General features: G+C 36.2%; 1 protein-coding gene across 2 annotated transcripts in view; it reads right to left on the bottom strand.

Moving 5' to 3' along the window:
• Positions 1 to 23,979, bottom strand: part of SNX7 (sorting nexin 7) — a 98,451-nt gene that overhangs the window by 58,566 nt on the left and 15,906 nt on the right. For both annotated transcript variants that reach the window (XM_032301585.1, XM_032301586.1), the window contains exons 2-6: positions 15,145 to 15,327; positions 9,190 to 9,300; positions 8,700 to 8,864; positions 6,457 to 6,655; positions 2,509 to 2,708 (exon numbers count right to left, since the gene is read on the bottom strand). In XM_032301585.1, the coding sequence (XP_032157476.1) occupies positions 2,509 to 2,708; positions 6,457 to 6,655; positions 8,700 to 8,864; positions 9,190 to 9,300; positions 15,145 to 15,327 (858 nt within the window). The remainder of the gene's footprint in view (positions 1 to 2,508; positions 2,709 to 6,456; positions 6,656 to 8,699; positions 8,865 to 9,189; positions 9,301 to 15,144; positions 15,328 to 23,979) is intronic.

Genomic DNA, 23,979 nt, shown 5'->3' on the forward strand with positions numbered 1-23,979 from the left:
AAGCAAAAACAAACAAACAAACAAACCAACAAAAATAAAACAAATAATCAAACTAAAAAATCTGTGAGAGCACTGAGAGTATATGCTATGGTGTGAAGTGGCTAGGACAGTCACCTAAAATGTCTATAATAATTGGCAGCCCACTTAACCAATTCCAAAGGCATGGTTAAATCAAATAGGTAATTATAGTGGGGAATCAGAAAACTGAAGTGTACACTCACATTTCGAGACTTTGCTTTAGCATAAAATATATCAATGAGCCAAGCTTTTGATGAGAAATCATAGTCTCCTCTCTGACTGAGAAGAGTTCCATCTTGTTTTCTTGAATAACCATGATGTCATGTTTCTGTGTCCTTACACTTTAAAACACCTTTGTGAAGGAATCTGAGTGCAGAATTCACCTTTAATGCTTGCCAGGCTTTTACAATGTCTTTCCCTGAATGACTCACTTTTCTTTCAAGACATGCTACTTAGGCATTATGGACCCAAGGACACATTTTATTTGTGTTCATCTTTCACTGGTTTTCACAGTATTAGTTTAAATAATAAAATTGTGATAATAAACACAACTGGCCTAAACAGATTAAGGAAAAAATAAAAACAAGCTCCAGGTAAGGAAATAACTCAAACAGAAAGAGTAGAAACACAGGACATACAAGAAAAGAGTTTTAATGAGGCACAGGTCTTTCAGGGGTTTTCAGAAGAAGGGAAGAGCCTACCTACAACGCAGTTAAATGGAGGCCAGACAAGATGACTATTGTATTTGGGAACTGAGAGGCATTAAGGATAAAAAGCATCCTGAAAATTACTCAGTCTAATTTTGTGCCTGGTGGAATCACACTACTTAAAACACTCAAAAGAGATGAACGTTTCTCCTATTTTCAAAGAAATCAATAGAAAATTCAGCTAATTATCACATATCTTTTGTATTTATTTCAATGTTTCATTGCTATTACTATCAGGAACCCTTTCCTCTCTTTAACCCAAATGACATGTACTGCAATTTAGTCTTATTTAGGTAAGGTCTGTTTCTATAAATGCGAAGTACTGGGCTTCACATAGGTAGAAATAGTTGAAGTAAGAGTTTGCTTCAGAAGATAAATAGTAAATTTACACAAATTTAATCCTTTTGTCAAGGCACGCACTTCATTATTTTAGCTCACACTGAAGAAAAACTTCCAGTATAAAACAGACCAGTACTGTAACTAAGTGCTACTGATTATACCCTTGGAGTCTGCAAAATAATATAATCAAATGAGAACCCATAAAATAATTCTTTCTGGTTACTATTATAATTTTTCCACACCTACAATGATACATGACTTAAATTACATAATTTTCATCTTGACATAATAAAGAGAAAAACACATCTAATTAAGGGAGAAGAATATACTATTTTTAATTATACAAATCAGATCTCTTTGAAGAGCCCCACAAGGGGGATATCAATAATGAAGCAAAACAATGAAATGTAGCCAAGGAGATTGATGGAGACAAGGAGGAAACTCCTTCACAGTGAAACATTAGAGGCTTCTGGGAAGTAAGAAGGGTTTGTTGATAGAAGACCCCTAAAAAGGCAAGTAACAGCAGCAACTTGAAATATCTACAGAATATTTAATACTCTGAAAGAAAAACCTAAACGTGATAAACACGAACGGGGCAGACCTTATGCTGAAAGGCTAAGAGACCTTTTCTTACTAAGACAGAGGTGAAATTAAAAACAACCACCACCACCACCACCAAACCAAGAGTACATGAAAACAGGGCTCCAATCAGAAATGGCAGAAGAAATGCAATATATCTGAATGTAAGCAGACTCCCTTCCCCCATGGCCACACTGAAACACCAGAACCCTGAGGTCACCAGTTTGTGCAAGGTACTGGGAGCAGAGGATAATACAGGATGAAAAACATTAGCTCTGCAGATAGAATTGCTAAATCCCAGATATCTGGAGACCTTAGCTGGAATTGAGGAGGTTAAATTTAAAACTCTGATATAAGAGGAAGAAAAGCCTTTGCAACTGGTGAAAGAAAATCATTTTAACTTGAACGATTTCTTTTTAGAAGCATCCAGAAAACAGAACAAACATCAAGATCCACTCAAGTACTTTGTACATAATGATAAATAAATTGCTAAATCAAACGTACCTGTAAGGGGGTAAGCAATTCTGTCATGAAAAGATATTTCTAAAACACTAAAAATTTCACGGTAAAAATTTAAAAGCTTGGAAAAGCTAATCATATTCTCTATGTAAATCTTGACTGAGGATGTTTCAAATCATGTGTAATCTTACACATCATTGTTGCTTTTGAGTATTCTGCCTTTTATTAACATACTCTACTCATCCATTCACTCACATAGTGAACAAATATTTATGGGGTATCTGTATATGCAAAGCATTCTGCTAAGACAGAAGGATAGTGGTGAAACAACAGAAAGAGAAACTGCCTTTGTAACGCTTATAATCAGGTCAGCGACCAAGTTAAAATTACAACGAGGCCTTCTTACCATTAACATTTCACTATAAAGCACATACTCATGTACGACAGGAAGCAGGGCCTCTGAGAGTCCAGACATCCGTTTCTCAGTGGCCTTACAGCATTTATCAATGCAGCTGGCAACCCCTTTCAGAGTATCAGCCAGATCTTCTTCTGATGCTGACCACAGAAGATGAATCGGGCCATATTCTCTCATTTCATCAGAATATTCTAAAAACAAAAAGTAAGTTCTTCAATGGATAGAAGTTTTAAAAGACAGTAAGCAAGTCCCTTTTCTCCTTGTGCTTATGTTCTTCTAAATGAAGAGAAAAAGATGGATATCATCTTTCACTGAGTGGAGAGGTCATTCCCATCTACTCAGGCCAGTTCTTGAATGACTACTGTCCAAGAGTAATCAGTAACAGCATCCTTCTTCATTCCCCAAAGTATCCTGGCTTGGAATATAAATTACATGATCACCATTCCCTATCATGGACCTCTGTCCACCAAAACAACTACACCTCAGTGTCTCATAGGCAACATTACCTAAACGAACTTGTCTTTTCTACCCTTCTCCTGAATACATGTCCTACTTAAAGTTACTGTTTCCAGTGAGCTGAACAAAAAATCCAGGTATCATCCTGTACACATACCTGCACAGAGCTACTCAATCACCAATTCCAATATTTCTTATATCTATCCATCCATCCATTCACCCATCCACCCAGCCATCCATCTACCTATCTATTCTTGCTTCCACTGTCATCAGCTCCTCAGCATCTGTAACTACACGACTGCAAAGGGACTTCTAAATATTCTCCCTCTTTTAATTTTTGTCATCACATATAAACACTGAGGCGTCTTGACTGAATTGGAAAGTCCTTTATGATCAGTCCCTGCGTGGCCTCCCCACGTCCAGCTATTGTGATTCAGGCCAAAATAACTGCTCATTCTTGAATAGCTCATGATTTCTCCTCATTCAGTCATTACGCATATCCCTTTGCCTTGCCCTTTGCCATTCCTACCTTCTGGAAAACTACTTCTAATCCTTTAAATCCTAGCACAAATAAATTCCTTCTGATTCTGTTCCAAAAGACTTGTAGACATTTTGTCCTCAATGAGCCGATCATAATTTTATACTTCTATTAACGCCTATCATAATTTTATGCTTGTATAATCCCATTCTATTGTAATTGCTTGCATAAATCATATGGTCCTAGGCCATATGCTCCTTAAAACAGGGGCTGAGTCTCATTATTTTCTTTTATCTCAAAGCCTGAAACACAGTATATCCAATAAATATTTTCATATTAGAGAGAGAACGAATGAACAACAAGAGATTATTTGGTACCTGACAAGCCATTAACTCAAAAATTTGGAGTTCATTTTAAATTCTGAATATTTTTACATTTTTGCTTTTATACTATCATCTTTCAAGATAGCTTTTTATGGTAGAGAATGTATCAGCAGTGAGCAATTTTTTGTCTAATATCTATTACATACGATGAAATTCTCTATATTTTATCATCTTACTACTCATTAGGGTTAGTTGAAATATGTTATTAAATTAAATTAAATTAAATTAAATGATTAAAATATCAAAAGTTTTAATAAAATATCAAAAGTTTTTATGAATGAGTAAACTGAAAAATATTTTCTAAAAAAAAAATTTAAAAAAAGTGGAAATGTTAGTTGTCACTGAATAAAGGTATTAGTTTCATGACCACTAAGACTTTGCAAATTGCACCCTCCTGATCTAGGCCTACGCTTTGTTTTAAGTAACGGTCATACTAAACTAATATTTCTAGCAAAGAAAAATGTTCTCCTTTATCTCTTTTTCTCAATTTTTGTATACATCAGTGTGTATCATTAAACCTTGCAATATTTATGTTTATACAGAGAGCTTTCCTAAAATTCTACACTGTGCTTACACAGCACTCAGATCACATTTGTAAGCAAACACTTAATGAGTTGCACTGCAATATCTATTAATATATCTGCTTCCCCAACTAGACTCTAAGCTCAAGGACAGGTACCATCCTATTCTACCTTCAGCCTCCAGCACAGAGAAACAGCATGGCATGTGGTCAATACAAAATGGCAAATAAACTGGGGAACACAAAAGAAAATAAGAACAAAGAAAAACTTGTGAATAAAATTTTTTTTTAAAGATTTTATTTATTTCTTCGAGAGAGTGCATGAGCAGGGGTGGGGCAAAAGGCGAGGGAGAAGCAAACTCCTCACTGAGTAGGGAGACTGACCAGGCTCTATCCCAGGACCCTTAGCCAAAGGTAGACACTAAACAGACTGAACCATCCAGGCATCCCAAAACTTGAATTAAAAAAAAAAATTTTTAAAAGAGAAACCACTAGTTATGATCACAAATTTTCATGATCTGAATATGAATGAAATGTCCTACATAGCTTAGGCTCCCAAGGCTACAAATGAAAACAATCCATCACTTTGAATAAAATCTGACAAGTGGGCTTCACACTGGAAAGACTAAGAAATCCCTCAAGTTTGGGCCAGTGGCAATTTACTCCCTGAAAATGAGAACTGATATTTATGAAGTTCACCATAAAATCCAGCTTTCCTTCTGAGCATCTCAGAAAAGAAAAAGAAAAAGACAAATGGTAAATAACAAGGGCAGAGCGAAAAGTCTCAAATTATTAAACTACAGTTAGTTACCATAATGACATCATCAAGTACCAATGCATAGAGAAAAAAAAATGATAAAGTGAAATGTACATTCAGCTATAACAATTTTTTCTATATTTCTTTTAATAACCAATCGATTCTTGATGAAGCAAATTCTCCTACCACCTAATGATACATTAATTCATTTATTTTTTCAATCATTGAACAGGTTTTAGTTGAGTACCTACTATGTGTTAAGTACTGTCTAGATACTAGAAATAAAATAAATCTTTTCCCTTTTTGGTCCTGATGGAATCTACTATTTAATGGGGGACCCAGAAAATAAAAAAAACATAAGCCATCAATCCAGAGATTCTCAAACCAACTGACTAGGTCCCCACAGCAGATACTGAGTAAAAACTACTCCTGCTCCTTGTCGAGGAAAATGAACCCTTTTTGAAATAGCCAGAGCACTCCATTCTTCTCAACAAAGGCCTGCCCTCAGAGGAAATGTGTTAACCAGAAAAAGGGAAATACGCAACTCCAGCCCACTCTGACCGTTCTGTCCCAGCTAAGCAGGGACGGAAAAACTGAAAAAGTCTTGTGAAATTCACAGTTCAGAGGCATAGGCTCTGTAAAAGACTGAGACCTGATCACAAAACTATAGAACCATTCAAGTATAACATCTTTTTCTATAGTGAGAACTACAGAACTCTTCTGTATTTAAAACTACAGGAATTTTCTCCTCCCCCATGCCTTAGTGCATTACTAAGGGCCTATTTATTGCAATTCCTTTTACCCAGTGTCATATCTGGCTATTAAGAAAAAAAAAAATGGGGCGCCTGTGTGGCTCAGTGGGTTGGGCCTCTGCCTTCGGCTCCGGTTGTGGTCTTGGCATCCTGGGGTTGAGTCCCTCATCAGGCTCTCTGCTCAGCAGGGAGCCTGCTTCCCTTTCTCTCTCTGCCTGCCTCTCTGCCTGCTTGTGACTTCTCTCTCTGTCAAATAAATAAAAAAAAAAAAGAAAAGAAAAAAATGGCAAGGCATAGTAAAAGGTGAAAAAGATAATTTAAAGAGAAAGAACAAGCATCAGAATCAGACATGACAGGGACCTTGAAAAGATCAGACCAGGAATTTAATGAACAATGATTAGTATGTGAAAGACCCTAATGGAGAAAACAAAGGGCATGCAAGAAGAGATGAGGGCTGTAAGCAGAGAGATGGAAATCTCAAGAGAGAACCAAAAAGAAATGCTAACATCATGTAGCTTTACTACACCAGCAAATGGGAAGATCCACTGGAAATTAAACAACTTTGTGATCACATCCCCAGGAATGCTACATACCCCTTTCTTCCTTGTAAATTCTCTGAGATATTTTATCTATCAAATTTATTTTCTGGCTAAATATTTCAATAAAGTTATTCATTTCCATGAATTCCTCTGGACGGCTTTTCACTCCCCTCATCGACAGCGCAACGGCTCTGACCGTCTGCCCCATTCTGCTGAGGAATCCAGGCCCTTGCTTCTTATGAGAAGAGAGTTCCTAGAAACAGACAGACAGACAAACAAATGAAATATCCGTGGTGAGGCGAATATTCCAATATTACCAACCAAAGGAAATCTCATTAGAAGAATAGAGAATAAAAATGTTTCATATACTTTTTTTTTATGTAGGTCGAAGCAGCTGAGTTTTATTGGGGTACACTTCTTCCTCTAAGTCTATTCTTCTTGATAATATTCCTTTTCAAAGTATGCAAGTAAAACATGTGTACATGCTTCCTCTCAGCATGGATCTTTAAAAGAACAAGGTTTAACAGAGGGAACTGTGCTTAAAGAGATACTGGAGAAGATAAGGGGACAATAGGAGATGCAATCTATATTTTATAACAGGAATTTAATGGAAAAATGATTGAGAGAAGATTTCTTAGGGTCTCAACTACTCCCTGAAAAAAAAAAATGGAAATTTCATTAATTCTTTGGTTATAATCATAGCTAACATGTATTGAGAGCTTAGGATGTTCCAGGCACTATATTCACATTTTTAAATCTATAACTCACAATAATACGATGAGGTAGGTTCTATTATTATCCTCATTTTACAGAAGAATATACAAGCACAGGAAGGTTAAGGGGCTTGCTTTAAGTCCAAGCTAAGTGCTGGACAAGGCTCAGTCTGATTCCAGAGTCTTCACTGCTAAGCACTGACCAGCTTTGTCTTTGTAATGTAATGTTACAAACAGTAGTTTGTAAATAGATACTCTCTGACCACAGCTCTTCAATCAACTGAAGTTGGGTAAACTGTGACACTATCTCTCCTATCTGGCAGGCTGTAGAGAAAGATTTTTAACAATATATGTAGCTAGCTGCTTCTCAGTTAATCTGGGAGAGAGGGCTACAGATTTGCGAAAAGAAGAAATGCAATAAAAGGAGACACCACACAAAAGTAACCCTTTAGAAGTACAGCATATTAAAAAAGAACACCAGGAAGAAGACGAAGGGATTCTTGTGATGGTTATACCACTTGTAAATGCAGATTTGGGATCAAATAAAAGGTTACCCACAAGAAAAAAAAAATCTATAAATAATAATGCTGACCAGCAAATCCACAGATAAAAATACTGCTATTTATCCAAATGTTGAATAATATATTATCTTTATCCAGATCTTCCTTCCTGAAGGTCTTACACAGAAGAATACATAAAAAGTAAAACTGTTTGCTTCCAAGTCAATATGATTTTCCAGGCATACGACGACAGATGCCACCCTTGACCAGATAACACATCTCTCAGGAGTGCTACAGCGTCACTCGATAAGAGTCAACATTATCAGAGATGGCGCAAGTCACAACTGGCAAACTATTACTGTGAATGGTGACTACAGAGACTGTTTCTAGCAGTTTCTAAGGTTCTGGAGTCAGGCCACAAATTCATTTCACAGAAGTCTCAAAGGGCTTCCAAATAAGTACTATCTGTCAAGACTGAGACGAACCACCTTCTAGCCTCTATCACTTTGGCAACAACTGCGACTCAATATTGGCCAGCAATCATTTAATACTGACCAATTTCCCTAGCCATTATTCTTATTTGTGAGTTATATTTCCATAGGTGAAAAGAAAAAAGAGGATGAATCTATAAATTTCTGCATTAGAAATAGATACAGTCCCCTTCATTAGGTAATTGAAAGAAAAATAAGAAAATCATATTTTCTATATGGCTATCCATCCAACCATCTATCCACTTAACAAAGACTTTTAGCCTAAGTTGAAAAGTCCTAACCAGTTACAAAGGAAACATATTTGCATGTGTTCAGTATTAGCTATATATGCAAGGAGTACCCTGACGTTAAAAAAATCAGCTACCAAGAGAAATATGAATATGTATATGTGAGGAAGATAGAAGATGTCTGTGATGTTTACATGTAAATTTGACACAGGGTTAAATCTGAAGGATATCTCTCTAATGTCTGATAGTCCATCTCAATTCAAGGATGCTGCTGCCTGATTTATAAAAGTAACCAAGAGGAAGCGTACAACCTACTATACACAAAGACACAAAAGGATTATATGAGTATAAATCAAAATTCTTTACCCAAGCTTGTGCAGTAAGAAACACTTTGAAGTCTTCGTTAAATGTTAAAGTTGGATGATCAGCAATTCGGTTCAGGAATTTCTGCAGCGCCTTCCTGCGTGTCTCGATGAAGTCATCATTAAAGCGCTCCACCATTCCTTTCACGATAAACTTCTCAGGCAATGGCTGAGGCAAAAAATTTTTAAGATGTATCTAAGCATTTTGTGGCCTGAGATTATAAGGAATTCTATACTCTTCCTTTCTGGAAGACTATTCGAGCATGTGATGATTCCAAGATTCACAATGCCAGAACCCAAACCTGCAAAATCTTAACATATTTAGAACAGCTTAGAAAAACAAATCTGTACATAGATTGAATGTTTAAGAGCAAACGTTTCTAAGATCAATGATTTTCAGTGAACTCAGAGGTCTGACATTAGCCTTTCGGCATTCTAATGATTCACAAGACAAAATGGTAGCCACCATATGGGGGAAAAAAATGCAGACTTACAGGAATAATCAGAGTGGGGTGTGCTTCTTCAAGTTTTCCTTTCAACCAAAGGAAATCTTGATAACGTCTCCTAACTTCAAATTCACTGGAGTCAAATTCCCCACGAGATGTCTGAACAAAGAAGGAGGAAATAACAGCACACGCAATATAAGACGGGAGACATTTGCCCAATGTTATTTTAGACATTCTGAAATAAATGGGTCTCTAAGAAAAATTAACAAATTCTAATTATTCAGTGTTTGTCAGCCTGTACTTTTTTTGTAATCATCAATTCATGTAGCAGATGAAACAAAGCAAACTTTCCAGTATTTCCAGAAAGAAAGCAAACATCATGCTCAAATTTAAAATCCAAACTGAAAAATCTGTCTTACAGCAGCCATCTGCCTTCCACAAGATTTTAACTATGATTATATTTGGCATGACTTTCTTGTTAACAAGAAAGTGTGTTCTGAATTTAGGTTTCAAATATATTTTTCTCAAGATGATTAGAATTCAGAATTTGAGGAAAGTTCTATTTTTGTAATTTGGAAAATAATAACTGAGAAAAAAATGTTTTCCTGGAATTTTCTCAAATGAATTGCTTTGGTAAAATCTGCTTTTAGTATATGAAAATTCTAACATTTTACAGAGTGATTTTACCACTGTTTAAAAAATGTTATTAATGAGGATTTGATGTGAAAAGAAAATCTTCCTGTCATTTCTCAAGGGATTTTGAGTTATTTGCCTAAAATCCTGAAAATTAAGAAAATAAAATATCTGTTCTCAACAAACCAAAAAACTATGCCAACATATATGACAAGAAGAACGTGGGTACAATATCAACCTCATTTCCACTGCATGAATCCCAAGCCAAATAAAAAATGATTATCTAATGCACACTCACTCATACAATATTGTATTAACTAAACTTTTTGCATATTAAAAATTATATATATTATTATTAAGGTTGAAACTTTCCTGGAGGAGTGGTGATGGAATAACACATTGCATGCATACTTCGCACTCACCAGAAATATCAGTCACCCATATAGAGCAATGCGATGGTAGGATTAAGTAGTTCAAGTCATAGATGCGGTCTTAATTGTCATGAAATAAGGTTCACAAAAGTTAAACTTTCCAAAGTTTACTCCTTTAAAATGAATGTTTAGAATATCATACAATATATTTTATCAAAACATTTCCTTGGGAAAAAGTGGAGGTAAATGAGATGCAGAAGTCTAAGGAACTAAATGTTCACAAAGCACTATGAAATCTTAACTATGGGTACAAGTTATGGAAATGGTAAAAATAGGAAAACTAAATCTAGTAGAAACACAGTTTAACAACATATATACGAGTTGGTATGTGTACATATATATGCAAATACACACATATGCATACATATATACACACACAAAACATGGTTTATAGTCACTCATTAAAAAATACTTATTGAACACCTTCTTGTGCGTGGCACATATGTATAGGTTCACTACCAATTTCCAAAAATATAAATTGGCATAACCAACACTAAAATACTCAAAAATTGGGCAGTTAAGAGCTTTATATGTCCTCAAGAATTTTCAACACTTTAAGTAAACATAGAACAATCTGACATAAATTCTGGCAAGAGGAAGATGCAAAATCAAGTCAAATAATTGGTTGATTCTGTCCCCATCACTCAGTCATTGACTTAGAAGAGTTTTCTAACATACTGCAAAAGCAGAAGAAGAAAACAGAATGTAAGTACAATGTGTTCTTTCATGCTACTTTAAGAATTTATTCTATTCCCAAAGAGTTATAAGAATAAGATATGGAAGGGAAAACAAGTATTCTCAGCTGGACTCAGATCATGGTTTATTTCCCAACAGCAGGGACAAAATCGTTGTTCTATCTAAAGTGGTCAATTTTGGCCACTAGAAGATAGAAAGAAGCTTTCCAACTGTAGGAATAACAGGGTTTGATGACAGATCTCCAATTCAGAAAGAACATGTGTTCCAAAAAGTTAATCTGAAATACAAATAATGTTTCTGATATAGGATACAGTTTTCCACGGAAGCTATATCATAAATGGTGTTTAATTTTTTATATCTGACCTTAAAAGCTTAAGTACTTGAAGATTAGGACTAATGGACTCATGTGATGTATACCCCAAAACGCACTCATTCAACAAACACTGACCTTTGGTCAAGAGCAGTTACTCTAGGCTCTGAGGATACAGAAAATTGTTTTTGTGAGAAAATGAGTCTTAGGATCAGGGATATCCTTCAACACCTACTCCACACTGGTGAGACATTTAGGAGTCTGTCTTCATGATGAGGATGTGAGGGAGAAGACCCTTGTTAAATATCTTTGCTCTTGTTTCTATATGTATTAAAGGAAGGCACGTCTCTTGATCTCCAAAAGAAAAAGTACATTACAGCAGTCACTTTAGATAGTCTAATCTGGAGAAAAAAGGGTAATTTCCCACAAGGAGAACAGATGCCAGGAACGTGGGCTTCCTAAGACTCATCATTATTTATAGCCAGATCATTCTTAAGTACTCCTAAGTGGATACTGTCAGTGTACACAGGTGCCCATGTATGTGTGTTTCACCCTTATAATCTTAATGTCATAAATATAAATTTTCATAAAACTAAAAGTTTCTCAGGGAAGCCACCTCTGAACCTCCAAACTAGACAGGGTCCCTGTGCTCAAAAAATCCTGTATTTTTCTCTCACAGCATTTATGACTATATTAATTAAGCATGTAATTGTTGAATATCCATCACCCCCCTAGGTTGAAAGCTCCACGAAGCCAAGGGGTATGTCTGCCTTGATTGCTGGTGTTGTCTCAATACACAAGCACAGTACCTGGGACATAACTGGCACTCCATAAAACTTCACTGAATATATGAGAAAGTGAATGAATGATAATAAGTGAATAACATAGAAAAGACTATATTTGATAACATGATATTCATCTACTAAATGTTTAGGTATTTGTATCTATAAGGAATATTTTAGCATATATAGATTCAGTCTAAATACTAGGATATAGTAAAAATCAGAAGTAGAACAAAGGGACGTATTGTATAAATGTCTATTTCATAAAAGTGAAATGAAAGATAGTTTGCCATAACAGTGCAGAGATGCACAAAAACAGAACAGAAAACCCATACAGCATGAAAGTAAATGGTCTGAAATTAAAATCCCAGCTCAGGTAATCATTATGGTGTGTAACCTTTGGCAAGTTACTGAGTTTCAGTGTCCTCATGCACAAAATGGGGGTAGCTCACAACATCTAGGTCCTAGGATCGTTGTTAAGCTTTAAATAAGTTAATATGTATAAAGTGGTTAAAACATTGCCCAGCACAAAGTAATCACACAATAAATGTTAGTTAAACGCACTGTGATATTATCAGTATTACTACTACTATAAGAGCAGTACAGGGGCGCCTGGGTGGCTCAGTGGGTTAAGCCGCTGCCTTCGGCTCAGGTCATGATCTCAGGGTCCTGGGATCGAGTCCCGCATCGGGCTCTCTGCTCAGCAGGGAGCCTGCTTCCTCCTCTCTCTCTCTGCCTGCCTCTCTGCCTACTGTGATCTCTCTATGTCAAATAAATAAATAAAATCTTTAAAAAAAAAAAAAAGAGCAGTACATTTAAAGTACGATGTAAGTTTGGATAACTCATCAGAATTATATGTCTCTGATTAGAGTAAAATTCACAGGGTGGCTTATAAAAAAAGTGTCTAAGAGAAACCAATAATGATGGGAAAATAATTCAGCTGCCCAAATTCTTTGCTAGGAAAGAGGATAACAATGGGTGCTTATAATTAAAATAGTAATACCAGTAGAAATCTGGTTCTATACTTAGCAGTATGTCTGTATAAACACATTAAATACTCACAAAGACCCTACAGGGTTAGTACCGTGATCTTATTTACAACTGAGGACACTAAGCATAGAGAGGTTAATTAAATAGCCCAAGACACATAGCAAGAAAGGGGAGTCATCAAGATTCAATTCCGTGCTGTCTTGCTCTGTAGCCTCTTGATACAAGTATGATACCATAAATTTCTTCACTCATCCATGCACCAAAAAGTTAAATTGCTTAGTTACTATATCCAAAAGACTGTGTTTGGAAATATGGAGAACCTAAGATACAATTACCTTCTTTAGAAGCTCACAGACTTGCCTGGAATAAATGCAAGTAACACATAGTGATCTACCCACATACAGATAGGAGAGTAATGAACATTTATTATGTGTCAGGCATTTTGTTAAGTGTTTTACATTGATTACCAATCCTAAATCAATTCTTACAGCAACTCTACAGAACCAGGTTCGATTATCATTTCTGTTTTATAGACTTAACAAAAACCTGAGGCTTAGCAGGATTAAATATAGACCTTTAATTTCTTTGCTATAATGACTCCAATGTTTTACATTCTTTAAGAATTCAATTAGAACAACATGGGAAAACAGGATAAAGAAAGAGGACTTCTTGCCTGCAGGTGCAGGGGGTTGGGGAGTGGAGCAGGCATCATTTTGAGTTGCTGAAAAATAAACAGTTGTTCATTCTTCCTCTAGAAGAGGAAGGACATAGCAAACAAGGAAAAGCATATACAAAGTCATGAGAGTAAGAAATACCCTAGAAGGGTGCCTGGGTGGCTCAGTCAGTTAAGCATCTGCCTTAGGTCATAATCCCAGGATCCTTGGATTGAGTCCCCAGTAGGGCTTCCTGTTTAGTGTAGAGTCATCTTCTGCCTCTGCTCCTCCACTCCACTCCTGCTCTCTCTCTCAAAGAAATAAATAAAATCTTAAAAAAGAAAATACCCTACAGTATTCAGATAACAAAAACAGCTCTAGATGAGTAGAGACCAGGAGTATTAAACATGGGGAGTTAGGAGATGAGTCTTTATATAGTAAGCTGGCATCAGACTAAAAAGCTCTTTATATGTCATTCAAGGGAATTTGCACTTTGTTGTACAGGAGATGAGGAACCAAGGAAGGATTTTAAGAATCTGAGTGAAGAGATCAAATATATACACTTTTACGAAATACTAACTGGCAGCAAGGTGGAGTTTGCATTGGAAGAAGTGATTGCAGGAAGATGGTCCAAACCCTTTTCAGCTACAAAAGAGATTAGGGTGAGGTTTCATAAAGAAAATATTATAGAGGCACCTGGGTGGCTCAGTTGGTGAGTGTCTACGTTGGGCTCAGATCATGATCCCAGAGTGCTGGGATTGAGCCCTGCATCAGGATCCCTACTTGGCAGGAAGTCTGCTTCTGACTCTTTCTCTGTCCCCCACCTCCCGCTCTCTCTCTCTCTCTCTCGAAAATAAACAAAATCTTAAAAAAAAAAAAAGAAAAGAAAATGTTACAACCTATGAATATAATTCTCAAAGGCTGCTATTACATAAAAAAATTTTTTTAATTAAACTGTTTGGTTGTTTAATTCTGTCAGAAGTAAACTGTCTTTTCCACAGCCTTCTCTTAGGATTAAGGAGATTTGGGTTCTAGATTTACTCTGCCTTTTAATTACTGGACAACTAACAGTATCTTACAAAGCAGCCACTTGCTCTTATTTGGAAAACAAATGAAGCTGTATTTTGTAATCCTCAAAAGAAATGCTACAACAAAATACTGTATCATGTTTTCAAAATGTTGTTTATTAGCAAACTGAGACTCTTCTTTTCCAAAGATATTTCTTTACAAAGATATTTCTTTATTATTTTTGAAACTAAAAACTAAATGTTCTTATTTCAAGATGCTCAACTGCTAAAAAGATGAGTGACTGCTGTAATTTGAATTCCACCAATTTCATACAGAACAAGTGAAGGATAGATTAGATGCAATATCTTACCTAAAATGGTTGAAAAAAAAATAAGTCAATTCAGCTAAGATTCTGTACTGTTGAGAGTCATAGTGAACAAAAAGCACTTCCAAAGTTCAGAGAGCAACTGTATTCAAAAAAGTGTTCATTAAAAGTTTACCTTAGTAATAATCCTGTAAGTAATGAAAGTTTCAATCGTAGTAACATGGCTTTCAGGTTCATCAACTGTTATGAAGAGATCTTTCAAATCTGGCTCATCTTCAAACTTGACTTGGTTTATCATTGACAGAGGGGATGTTGGTATCATAGGGCTGAAGGAATTCATGTCCATCAGTGAGGCATCCTGAGGAATAAAACATATTCAAAAATTAACATCTATAGAAGAAATAGATTAAAATCCTCTTTTTCTTAGAAACCATGAATACTAATGAAATATATCAAGAACAAAAAGGATGACTGGACTCCTGGTTAGATCTGCTATATTGAACATGTATTTTTATCTCTTGTTTCCTATTAAAATCCCACTTCAAGTTTACTTTCTGGGTTGTCTCTGAACTCAAGGCTGCCAAACAGAATTGAGGAAGAGATAGCCATGGAAAGTCCTGTAGACTAGACGGGAAGATGGCCAGCCCTCTTCCCTCAGCTGGCCGCAAGGATGCTGGCAGGAATGTGCAAAATTCCACACAGCGATCGGAGGGTTCCTCTCCCTTCACCATTCCAAGAGAAGACTAACTGTTGCAATCCCTGATGCATTAGCCAGGTCTCTGCCTAATCACCCTGCAGTGAAGCCCCTACCGTACATGCTGAGTATCTCCTCCACTTTTTATTACCTGATGTAGAGACTACAAAATATTTAAGTACGCAGAAAGCCTCTGATGTGGAAGACTCACAAACAAACAAAACAAAACAAAAAAAATGCTTACAAAAAATAGATGAAATCATCAGAGATAAGAATGATACCTAATTCATGAATAAAAACAGGAGCTATATTCTTAAAAAATTCAGAGAACAGCAGCAAGACAATTAAAAAGGAGGCTCATGAAAATTGAAATATGATAATAAGATAACAACTCAACAGGAAGTTTGAAAGCTAGAAGTCAAGAACTAAGCTGAATTACAAGAACAAGAGATGGAAAAGGAGAAGGAAGTGTTTTTAAAAATTAAAGGATCCAGGCAGGCAGTGCTTTAATAAAACTAACTCCATAAAATGAAGAAGGAAAAATGGGCTTTGAACTGAAGTGTTTCCAGGCTGACAGGGCCTCTCATACCTCCTCAAAATGAATGGGGCCTTGGTGGGGTAGGATGTGTTGTGCAACCATCTACTACTGTGACATTTCATAGTAGATCTTAGCTTCCAGAGGGAATATAAATAGGTAAAATACAACAGAACTCTCAGGATTGAGAATGGCTCCAGATTTCTGAATGGTACACAGGAAACTAAATGGCAATAAAACGTCTTCCTAATTTTGAGAGAATATCTTCTACCTAGAACTCTATATAGCCAGGCAAATTGTCATTCAAGTATACATAGATTAAAACCATCTCAGATATAAAGGATACCCAAAACTGACTTCCCGTGCACCCATTCTTTGGAAGCTTCTTTAACTTTCTAAAATAAGGGCACAGAGCAAGAAGAAATAGGATCTAGGGGGTGCCTGGGTGGCTCAGTCAGTTGAGCATCTGACTCTTGGTTTTGGCTCAGGTCATGATGTCAGGGTTGTGGGATCAAGCCCAGAATAGGGCTCTGTGCTCAGCAGAGAGTCTGCTTGAGATTCTCTCTCTCCCTCTCCCTTTGCTCCTCCCCTATCCTTCAAATAAATAAATAAATCTTAAAAAGAAGCAGAAGAAGAAGAAGAAGAAGAAGAAGAAGAAGAAACCATCTAAAAACAGCAGACTCAACAGGAAAGAGAACAGAAGAAATTCTTCAAATGAGTGTGAAGGAATGCTCCAGATTGATAGCTTTGCAGCAGAACTAGAGAAATCGTATACAGACCTGGTCAGAAAGACAGTCACCAGGGAGGCAAGGAGAAGAAGAATGGAAAAAGAATGAAGCAAGAGAGGGAAGAAGGAAGGAGGGACAGAAGGAAAGACCAGAGGAGTGATCAAAGGAAGGAAGGAAAAAAAAAAAAAGATGGAAGGAAGAAAAAGGAAGGGAGGGGGGAGGGAGGGAAAAAAAAGAAAAGAGAAAGAAAGGGAGGGAGGAGGAAGGAAAGAGGGAGGTGACAGAATATGTGATATGTTTAAACATAATGAGAGGAAGCATGTCATGTTAGATTCTATAGATGAACTGAGATGGGTGCAGAGAAGCCAGGATGGGCAAAAAGCAAGAGTGTGGGATAAAGAAGGAGAGGAAGTGAATGAATGAAGGAATAAATGAATGATAAACTATCAAGAAAGCAAAAGATGTACAAGAATGAAAATGTAATCCTGGTTCACTATATGGCTTGACTGTGAACACCCACTAATTGTTCTTAATCCTGAATTTAACTAAAAATGGTGATATAATTATACTGATCAGAAGAAAAATACAGGTACTGTGTATGTTTGAGAGGAAGAGACATTGCTTATAAAATAGCTTCAAAAATTCAACTCCTCTGATGGAAAAAAGGAAGATGAGCAACTGTTCCAGACTGAAGAAGACCAAAGATACATAATAGCTAACTACAACATGTGATCTTGAATTGGATTCCATACTAAAGAAGGAGAACCTTTGCTTTCTCTCTCTGATCATGTTATTGGGACAAATGGAGAAATATGAAAGGGTCTGTGGATTAGAATGTAGTATTGTGTCATTATCAGTTTCCTGATTTGTGTATGTATACTGTACTTTGGTAGGAGAGTGTCCCTGTTTTCAAAAAATATGCAGGCCAATTCAGGAGTAATAAAATATCATGTCTTCAATGTATTCAACTAACTCAGAGGGAGAGAGAAAGGAAAATTGTGCAATGGCAGTCATTGGGAAATCTAGGTTCTTTGTGGTATTTCTGCAACTTTTCTCCCAGTTTGAAATTATTTCAAAATAAAAAGTATATGTATAGTTTTAAAAAGTCAAATAATTCTACAAAGCTTAAAATAAGACAAAGCAAATTAAAATTTAAAAGCAGCTTCCCATGCTCCAGAATTGCTATTCCCAGTTCACACTCTTCAGAAGCAAATTCAGAACTCTATTAGCTGTTTTTTTTCCTTGTTACATTCCTTATTTCAAAATAACACATGTATTCCTTTTTTTTTTTTTTCAATTTTGACATTATCACTAGGTTTCTTCCTAAGGAGAATAAAGAGTATTTATTTATTTACTCAATTAACTATATAAGTATAGACTCACAGATTCCTATGTTATTCAATAGGTTATAATCCATTAATGTCATAATTTATTTTGATGTTAAGTGTCCATGACCTGCCTAGTGGAACCCCCTAGGGGCATCTGTGTGTTTTTGATTTGTCTTCATTATTCCTTGAGCACTGTACATAACATAACTTCGCAGAACAAGATGTTTCAGATTTATCTTCTATTTTCCCTGACCCAGCTATGGAATCAGACATTTCTCTAAGAAACTCTGGTTCCTTCTAGAGGAAACTGGAATTTGGAAACCAAGATGTGAATGATAGGAAATATATGTACAATACACATACACATACACACACATGCAATACACATCTGGATCTAGAGATATACAGATAGAAAGTAAATGTTATGAGTTCACACTACCTCCAGTTACAGTTTGACACCATTTGACTGTTCTGGCTTTACCACTTTCCATGTTTGTAACTCTTTTCTCTAGCAGAGAGAAGCCTGGCTTCTCAGTATCCGGAAGATATTTATTAATGCTCAATCCCCCTACATGTAACCAATCTTCCATCCAGGCCAACTGTCTTCTCAGCCCTGACCCCAGGAACCAAAGCAGTCTTGTTCTCATTCACAACCACACTGGTTCCCTCCTCAGGCTCAAAGCCACTGGCTACTTCCTTGGACATACTGCCTCCTCAGGCACTATCAATAGTTTGTTTTTAAAGAAAGGGCTGCATGTTATTTTTTAATAAAAAATTTTAAATGAAACAAAAGGATAACATGCAGTAAATTCTACCAGTAATGTTTTATTCATATGCAAACATAAAACTAACAGTATCAATATGACATTTGAGTTATTTCTTCAGTAGTAAAAATGACATTTTTCCAACTCTCTGCTTTCTCCTTTAGATACTACTTTTTTCCTCCAAAATTAAGAATATGTATGGATGTTAGAATAAAAAATTTTGTCTGTTGTTATGAACAGATTAAATTTAACCAACACACTTAAAGATGAATTCAGCAACAAAGTCTATCATAACTTAGCAACAGAGTTAGCCAGTCATAAATGGAAAAAAAAAAAAATCATTACAGAGGAGGCTCAAACGTGGGTTCTAGTCCTTTCTCTACCACTGACTAAGCAAATAACTTCGAACAATTAATTCAGCCTTTCAAGGTTAAATTGAGGACCTGGAGTTGAAAATTTGCAAAATCTCTCCCACCTCAAAGGCTAAAACAGTGCAACTTCTAAATTTATTAGTATATAAAAATGTAGCAAAACCCCAATATTTTAAGAGAAGGAATGCTTTTGTAGTACTAGGAATAAAAAAAAGACTGAAATCATAATACTGACTTATTTTACCCCTGAAAACAAATCAACTTAAATCCTTTTGAAGCATCAGTAATATCCACAGCACTATTCTTAAGGCTCGTCCCACACAAAAAGTTAGTTCTGTGAACTACAATGCAGCCTTTGGGTAACCCCTCAATGCAATAATACAAGAGATATTATGGTAAGACACACCAGCTGAAGAGGTAAGAACAATAAGGTTTGTTTAAATTTAGAAGGTTCAAGTTGCTGTAATTACAAAATGATTTGTGAAAGGAAAAACACTTAGGCATGATTTAAACCAAGGAATAGACACATAACAGTTGTACTAATGAGACACAAAATAAGAGACAATAAATATCTTGCCATAAAGTTTAGCAAAATAAATTATGGTATTTCCCTATTAATAGGCTAGAATAAAGTCTATCCATGTGATAGAACACAATAAAGTGATTAAAATTATTATTCTAGAAGTAACAGAATACAGTATGTTGGAAAAAGGGTCACAGTATATTATTAAAAGAAAATAACAGGATATAAAATTTGTGTACAATTAGATTCTTGGGTGTGTATGTGTGTTTATGTGCGTTTAAGATGGAGAGGGTAAGAGAAAAAAAGCGTGAGAGACAGAGGATACAACCTTATAAGCTATACCAAAAAAGTTAACAGAAGTTATTTCAGGTGTTGGGATGGTTGTTGAGTTTAGTATTTTTCTATGAGTTTCTGCATTTCCAGATTCTAAAATAAACATTTACTGAGAAAAATATTAAAATTGTTAATGTCAACACTGTCTATATGTTCAAAGGCAGTAAGAATTACTGTAATAAGTTAAAATAATTGTCTAGGGCCATTTGGGCAAATGACCCTGGATAACATTTGATTTTTTTTTCTTAATTGATCAAAGTTGCTTAATTAAATAGGAAATTTTAAAATGCCTGGGATCACATGGAAATTGGATTGTCAAGATAAATTATGGAATGCTAACACAATGGAACACTAAGGAGTCATTAAAAATGTAATTTAGAGGTTCCAAATAAATATGCAGTCAGCAGGTATAAAAATATCTCTGTATAGTATATATTGTATATAAGTACAGCCACTTCACTACATTAAGTATCTGTTTTTGCAATCCAAAGATTTTCATTTTTCTGGAAAATGGTGAAAAGCAAAAATAGTGCTCAGCGAAGGCTCTGCAGCCAACCCTGAGAAAGGCGGGGTGCACCCCACGCAGTAAGAGTGGCGCCACCAAGCTCCTTCCCCAGGAACTACACTCAACATCAGGGCATCAAACGCCACAGCTTGAACTGTGTCTGTGAACATCTGTGCTTTATCTCCATTTATTTTGTGCATCCATTAGCAAAATGCATCTTAAGGTGCCAGAAAAGCCTAAGAGAGGTTGTGTTTTGGGTCTGGGAAGGCTTAAAAATTTTTTCCATATAGATTAATGGTAACTGCTTCTTCACTTTAATCCATTTCAGCTTACAAAAGATTTCCTAGGAATGCTCTACTTTCAGATGGGGGAGGGGTCCTGTAGTAGCTTTTTAAGCTGACAAATTTTAATTTGACAGGCATGCGTACTTTAAATTTCCCTGACACTGCACACAACCATGTGCTTTGGTATTCTTTGTAGTCACCCTCTTAACTCACCACAGCCCACTTCTCATACCTACTACATAATTTAGCATTCTATTTCTTCTGCTTAAAATGCATCCTTTTGTAGAGCGGGAAAGATCTGCATGAATTTACAAAAGCTCACAATTCCAATGAGCATAGTGTGGTGTCAAAAATATGCTTCGATATCGAGCAAAGGAAGAAAATTACAGGCTGAAATTTAGCAACATCCAAGATTCAGTAGAAGGATTTAAATTACTATGAATCACTCAAAAACATTCTTAAAACCTCAATAAAACTGACTATCCAAAGACTTTTATATTCACTTCAAAAAAGGGGAAAGAAAATATAATGACAATGTTTAAAAGATTTACATTTGGACATGAATAAGAGAAGAAAATAAGTGTTTGAGAAGATCCAAAGAAGCAATTAACCAAAAAAGTCCTCCATTTAACCTTTTGTGGTGGATGCTTTTCAGGAGAAATGGATCATTAAAATTTGTTCTTTCCAAACAAAGGTCTCACCTCCACAATAATGTGTGCTTCTTTCTCTCATTAGTTATCTCTCTCTTTTTTCTCTCCCTGCCCGCTTCCCTGAATTTTATTTATAAGTCCATTCATTCTTAGCATTTGGATAGATGTCCATTATCTACTGGTCTTCTAAACAATGAAAGGACACCATTTCATTTTCTTTCTTCAAGAGATTAAAGCAAAAGGGAAATGATCTGTGTGGTAGATCTCTACTTCTTAAATAACATTGAATACCCTCCTTATAGCTAGCATAGTGAAGACACACAGGCACACACACCAAAATCCTGGGATGGTTTCAAGCCCAGATGTGAACATAATATATAATGTGTAACAGTGAAGCCAGATTACTGTAAGAAGTCTTTGTCCTCTACCCTTATTCCAAACCAACACATCCATCAAGAGAGAAACCACTTAAATGACTTTACTTAGTTAAATGGACATTAGAATTGTGTTAGCATGACACTGAAATTTATTGACACAACCAATTACAAATTAAGTGTAAGTTTTCATTGTTGCTACATTTGGTTTAGAATAAGCATTTGTTATGGATTAAATTCTGTCCTTCCAAAATTCATATGTTGAAGAGACCTAACACCTCATACCTCAGAGTGTGACCTTATTTGGAGATAGGGTCTTTACAGAGGTTTATTAAGCCAAAATGTGGCCACTGGGGTGGGTTCTTATGTAACACAACCCACCGGTGTCTTTATAAAAAGAACAAAGTTAGACACAGAGACATGTATAGAGGAAAGACAATGCTGAGAAACATGAGGAGAAGACAGCCATCTACAAGCCAGGTGGAGGGGCCTGGAACAGATTCCTTCCTCACTGCTCTCGGAAAGAACCAACCCCACTGACACATGCACTTCAGACTTCTAGCTCCCAGAGCTGTGAAAAAGATAAATTAATGTCTCTTGTTTCAGACTGCTTATCTACGGTCCTTTGTTACAGTAGCCCTGGCAAACTGACAGCATTTCTTTCTTTTTTTTTTTTTTTAATTTATTTGACAGAAATCACAAGTAAGCAGAGAGACAGGAGAGAAGAGGAAGCAGGCCCCCCGCTGAGCAGAGACCAATGCAGGGACTCGATCCCAAGACGCGGGCATCAGGAACTGAGCTGAAGGCAGAGGCTTTAACCCACTGAGCCACCCAAGCGCCCACCCAGGCACCCACTGAACCACCCAGGCGCCCACTGACAGCATTTCTATACACAGAGTTGCACACAATAAAAATTGAAGGAAGGAAGCAAGGGTGGAAAGGTAGGAAAGGGGGAATGATATGATTACTGCATTGCAACCTTGCTCCTCCATTCCTTCATTTTCTTACAGGTTAACAATCAGCTCCAGTAATTTCTGAGAAATGCTTTTGCCTCCCTCCTTTAATGATCTTGGATGGTTCCAAGGCTCTACGATGGATATAAATAAAAAACATCCCTGAATTTTAAAACAAACAACGGCCTGCCAATATTTGAGTACTCAGGAGATAAACACCAAAAGAAACAGGTTAAAAGGTGAGAGACGACCTTTCTAAAATGTGTCCTTCCTGAATACTTCCCACTAAAAGGCTACTTGGAAACATCTCATAAATATAACATGAATTACTCTTATAATACTAAATCATACCCACCATCTGTGCACAAACAGCTATTTTCTTTTTACAAGTAGAGGGGAAAAAAATCAATGTGAGAAGTGTGATAAATCAGAAGAGTGGCATGAAAAGGCCACGCAAATAAAATTTGCTGATGCGCAAGAAACACACACACCAAGAGACATCTGGTAAAAAAGCAACTTAAAGTGGAAGGAGTTTGAGAAACTGTGTTATGAGGGACACTCATCCTGATGGGCCTAAATTTAGACTTACCAGCTGTGTTTTGGTTTACAGCTCCTTCCAATCTGCCTGCTTATAATAATAATAAAAAATCAGAAAGGCCTTCTGTGGAACACTGTTGAAAATGTGATTGGGGGAAAAGCCAGCCCATGTCATGTTATATAAAGGGGCATACAACACTCTAATCTTATTTGACATAATTTCCAGGGCTATGTAGGATATATCCCCTTGTATGCATATATGATAATTGATTCATCCATTTTTCTGTTTCTAGCATTTCTATTTTCTAACTTTGTTGCCTTGAATGTACTTGGACCTCAGGTTTTGTGAACTATAAAGCTATATACTAATCATGTAATTTTTCACATCATTCTATCTGACAGAAAATTTCCCTCTGTCCACCTCCCACCAA

The sequence above is a fragment of the Mustela erminea genome, chromosome 10, assembly GCF_009829155.1.
Source record: "Mustela erminea isolate mMusErm1 chromosome 10, mMusErm1.Pri, whole genome shotgun sequence".
Lineage (NCBI taxonomy): Eukaryota > Metazoa > Chordata > Mammalia > Carnivora > Mustelidae > Mustela > Mustela erminea.